General features: G+C 44.4%; 1 protein-coding gene across 1 annotated transcript in view; it reads left to right on the plus strand.

Annotated features, from left to right (window-relative positions):
* The first annotated feature begins 6 nt into the window (after positions 1–6).
* The window catches only part of AKAP12 (A-kinase anchoring protein 12), a 16,605-nt gene continuing 11,191 nt past the window's right edge, over positions 7–5,420 (plus strand). Inside the window, 1 exon segment of the mRNA XM_006768712.2 lies at positions 7–82. Coding sequence (XP_006768775.2) covers positions 58–82 — 25 coding nt within the window. The 5' untranslated portion in view covers positions 7–57.

Here is a 5,420-nt window from a genome sequence, read left to right on the forward strand (position 1 = left end):
GACCGCACGTTGTGGGCGCCACCCCGGCCGCTGCCGCAGCGGGAGGAGCTGGTCACCATGCTGGGCATCATCACAATCACAGGTGAGGCGGGCAGGGCCCGGGCAGGTGGAGCGAAGGCCGCCTCCCCTCGGGCCTGCATTTGGGGGGCCGGGGGACCTGGAGGACCTACTGGTGGGCGTGTGATTCTCTCGGGGCTCTGACTTGTTTGATAGGAAGCGCGTTCTCCGTGGTTCAGGGGGAAACCTGGAAGGTATTTTTTTGGGGACTGTCCCCTTCATGGGGGTGAAGTTCAAAATAGGTTGCGACAGCCTAATCAGTTGCCGTCGTCATGAAATATTAAATCCCTGTTTTTGAGAAATTGTAATGTCTGTATGTGGACCTGCTTGTTTGGAACTCCCCAGGAAGGGTCCGCGGCCATTTGGGGGACGGAAATGTTAGCACTGGTCTGAGTGGCGGTTTCAGTAAAGAAATAGACACTGGAAAATGGGGGGCCAGCCGGTAGCAGCATGTAGGCAATGGGTAGTACAAATGAATGCTGCTTAAGCTTGCTTTCTAGAAGGCTGGCCGAGTAGGACTGATATTATTTGGTACCTACCTCCAGCCAGTGGGTGACATATATCAGACTTGCAGCTTGTACTTGTAGCTTCTCTAACTTGGTTTTTATCATGTGGTGACCGCTTAGGAACTTGCCTGCTTCCTCCTCTCTCCCGTCTCCCCGCTGTCTCGAGCATGAAACTCCTTTCACTCACTCAGGTTTACAAGACCAGCTCTTCTCTGTATATTTGAGGCCATCGTTCGCCGAAGCTACATGTGTTCTTTCTATAGAAGAATTTTTAGGACTTACCTTTTTCCCCCTCAATGCAATTGCTTCTGCAAAGCTTTGTCCTCTTAAAGAATTTTAAGTGCATGTGGAAGTTTAGCCAAACACAAAACATCTCTCACTTCCTATAGATTAGCTTGTTTACTTTGAGATTTCCTTAAAAGTCCTTCCCCCAGCTAACTTGCCTAGACTTTCTATCCTCTATCTGGCATGCAGATTTGCATGGTGCTTAGAAGTGATCATGACATACACTATACAAATTTAAAAATTAGAAACACAAGACTCCCCATTTTTTCCAGATCACTTCTTTTCCTGTGAATGAAATATACAAATGCCCCACCCTGAGAGAGGCTGCCTGGGAGTGTGGTGTGTGGGTCACAGCTGGGGGTGGGGCTCCTTTTTCTGGGTGCTTTTTGTATATACAGCCTGGCCTTCATTATAGTCACTACTTGATTATCATGGGCTGAGTTTCTTATGGGAAAGGAAGGTAGTCCTATTTAGCACGAGCCAGAAGTTAAACTTGGGGAACTTGAGGGGGCTTTTACAAATTGATTCAGATCATCCCAATGGAATAATATGTGATCTGAAGTGGTTGGTGAAGGACACTCTAATTTTTAAGGCAACCTAATTTTTAAAGTAACTGGCTCCATTGCTTTCCGAGTTTTACTTCTATTATAATGGGGAATGTGACAAAATTTAGTACCTTTTTTCTGGTAATAAGAGTGCATAGGATGTACTGTACAATGCTCAATTGTTATGTCATTCAAAGACATCAGGTTCATCTGTTTATTGAGCTAGAAACATAGTATGTAGTTTCACTTTTTTAAATGCAAGAGCTGTGCTGAAATTTTTTTATCATTAACACTTGAAATAATAAAATAGGCTTCATTTATTAAAAAAAAAAGAAAGTGCATAGGAAATCCTAACTCTAAAGAGAATAACAGCAAATAAACATTTCGCAGTGGAAAAGGGGAATTTCAACCGTCTTTTTTTTTTTTCTGTAACTTTTCCTGATGAGGAAGGTTTATAGAGCCAGTTGTCTTTGTATAGCTGGTCAGAATCTTGAAAAGCAATGAAGAGTTTTATGGTTGGCATTCAGGATTAATTAAATACCAGATTACTACCTAAATGTGAGTTACTCCAGTCCTCTTTAGCACGACATTACGCAAGGAGCCTCTAAGTTTCACAATTACTGGGAAGGGAACAGGATGATGACATGCTGGTAGAATTACTTAGGAATGAGCTTTCATTTCTGAAAAGCAGGGAAAAGCTGAAGGAGCCGACCGCCCTCCCCGACCCCACACCCACCATTGAAACGGGGGCAGCAGGACTTGAATGATAAACGATTGAGCCTTCACATTACATGCTATGGCCTTTCTTGTGGTCTTTCCCTCATATCACCTTAGCAATAACTTAGCTTAAAATCTAGAAAATAAATGATTTGATATGATGATCAAAGAGATGTCGTCTCCTCCCCCCACTTATCAATGGTGTGCCAGGAAAAAAACCAAAAAACCTTTTTGAATTAGGGAACACACACAGCGAGACTAACTAAAGCACCATGAGGAATTAGGGCAACGTTCTTTAAATCTAAAGTAAACTGTTGAAGAAAGACTCCTCCCGCATTCAGGCAAGGTCTCGATGATGTATCGCGCATTTCTCTGTGCAAGTCATTTTCCAAGATGGAATTAAAAACCCTCCCCCTGGCTGCTTTTATCTGCCATGGAGGCAGAGTATAGTTGTCAAGCAACTTGGGGACATAGAATCGATACCCGCACAACTGTGAGAGTAATAATAATAACTGCTGCTTACAAGTGCCCACTGTGTGGCCCTGACCATTATTCCTCACAATAACCCTGCAAAAGGCGGGGGTTTAACTCCCCTTTTATCCCGAAAACGAAGTTCCTCTTGTCCCACAGAAGCGACAATGCCGAGTACCTCGTCCAGGGCCCCTTTCTTGTGTAGGATGCGCCCATGGAACACCATGTGAGGCCAGGGGGTGGCGACCTGTGTGCCCCTGTGGTGGGTTTGGCTTATCTGAGTTCTAATCCCAGTTAAACACCTCCCTTTGGGGGCTTTGTGGTTAGTGAGCCCTAAAACAAGGGGCGTTGGGTGTGTGGGATCTAAGGGATGGATTTAGAATGCAGAGAATTCCTGGAAGCGGTCCAGGACAATGCTGCAACTCGTAGGGGAAAGTTAACCAGCTCCAGATGTCACCGCCAGCAGTCCCCGATGTGCCTGGGGAAGGAGAGCGCTGGTTACACTAGGCTTCACCATTACGTGAGTGAGATAATAAAGAAAAAGAAAAAGAAAACAATTAAATGCGTGAAAGCACTTTGTATGTACGCTATTTTAAAAATCACTTCTTGTTATATCACACTGTTCGTGTTGAAGTGTTTTGAAATAAAATTCAAACGAGGTAAAAAGAAAATGAAATCACTTCTTGCTTTCATGTAACGTGCAGGATGACGCTCCAACCCACTGAGCCACCCGGCCAGGGATGTGCCCTGCATCTTTTAGGCTGTTCTTTTGACTCCATTTGCTCACCGAGCTGTAATCTCTAACTCATCCGGAACCTGTGTGCAGACAGCACATGAAAATACCTTACAAAAGGTTTCTGCTAACGCACAAACTGGGTCATGGGTGGAAAGATGACGGTTGCTTGGAGATCTCTGCCTTCAGCCAGACCTGGGTATGTGGGCTGACCTGGCTGTACATTTGGGATGGGAAAGTGAGGAAGGAGTTTAACACAGAAAAGAGGGCTTCGGCCACATCTGATCTGCACTCAGTCCGAAATGGGGTACAGAATCTAGATCTTTACTTATTACAAAGAGGCGAGAGGGATGCCTGTGCCCCACTTTTTCCCCCTTGAAATGTTTATGTTGGGTGTTAAAGAGGTAAAATTAGGTGCAATCTGGCATTCGGCTTCCAGAGTTTGAGAGGATCCCTGAAGGGTATGTCTGGGGGTTCCGCAGGCCTTCTGGTGCTGAGGTCCTGGGAAAGGTGGCTTCCTGTTGGGAGAGCCAAAAGCTGCTCGCTGCTGCCCTCTTCTGTTCGAAAACATGTGGGCTTTGGACCAGGCCCGGCTTTGCTGTGTGGTAGTGAAAAACTGGACCGACCTACATTGTTTAACAGTAGGGGGACCTAAAAATAAACGTGCAGCCTGTATATCAGCTTCTAAGACTTTGGGTGACTCATCAGAAGAAAATTCAAATATTCATAGTGATTACCTCTGAACAGTGTCTCTGTGGATGAAATCCCCACTTTCTCTATGTTAAAATGCCCTATAATTTATATTAATTCTTTTTGGAATTGGTAAAAATAATAAAAAACAAATAGTTCTGTTATGAAAGAAACAATAAAAAAAACATTCTAATGTTTGTTTCATTATTAGCATAGATGACCCACTGGTAGCTCATCCTCCTCAGTCGCCTTTGCAGGAAGTCCTGGAGGTGACCTTGTAGCTGCGGACAAGAACAGGGCATTTGGCCAAGGGCCCCGTGCTCACCGGTGGTGCCGCCAAAATGGACGCACCAGTCTGTCTCCAGAACGCATGCGCTTTAACCTTCTTCTCTACCTGAATTCTGTCTCTTCTTGTAGGGGGTGGGAGCGTAAGGGAGAGTAGTTTTTCTATTATTCACTACATTGATACATTTATATTGATACTAGAGGCCCGATGCACAAAATTTGTGCAAGAGTAGACCTTCCTTCCTCCGGCTGCCGGCACCAGCTTTCCTCCGGCACCCGGGACCCAGGCTTCCCTCGCAGCCTGGGCTTCATCCGGAAGGTGGTACGGAAGGACGTCCGGTATAATTAGCGTATTATGCTTTTATTAGTATAGACAATCTGAGGCAAAGATCCGGTGTCCTCTGAAATCTGGTAGGGTGAATCATCACTCTCAATTTTTGTTTTCTAACTTTTTATTATCTGCACTTGTTTACTCTTCTGAGTGATTTTTAAAAAACAGTAACTTCCGTCTGGCGGGTGTGGCTCAGTGGTTGAGTGTGGACCCATGAACTAGGAGGGCACAGTTTGATTCCCAATCAAGGCACATGCCCAGGTTGCTCGATCTCCAGGAGGGGGTGTGTCAGAGACAGCTGATCAATGATTCTCATCATTGATGTTTCTCTCTCCCTCTCCTTTCCTTTCTGAAATCAATAAAAATATATTAAAACACACACACACACACAAATAACTTCAAACTTATGTGTGAAGTTGCAAAAATAAAAACAGTCCAGGGAACATCCAGATGCAGCTATTGCTGACATTATCTCATGTGCTTCATTGTTGAGTCCCTATGTTGGAAAACACTAACTTCAAACTGACGTGAAGTTGCAAAAATAGAAACAGTCCAGGGAACATCCAGAGCAGCTATTGCTGACATTATCTCATTTGCTTCATTGTTGAGTCCCTATGTTGGAAAACACAACAAAAACAAAAACCAGCATGAGATACAATCTTCTTCTGTACCTTTGGAGGTGAGTTATATCCATCATGGTCCTTCACTCCCAAATTCTTCAGGTGTGTTTCCAAGGAATAGAAATATTCCCTTTCATAATCACAGTGCAGTGATCAGTGTCATATGCTTACATGATTACA

Source organism: Myotis davidii, unplaced genomic scaffold (genome assembly GCF_000327345.1).
Source record: "Myotis davidii unplaced genomic scaffold, ASM32734v1 scaffold1323, whole genome shotgun sequence".
In the NCBI taxonomy this organism is placed as follows: Eukaryota; Metazoa; Chordata; class Mammalia; order Chiroptera; family Vespertilionidae; genus Myotis; species Myotis davidii.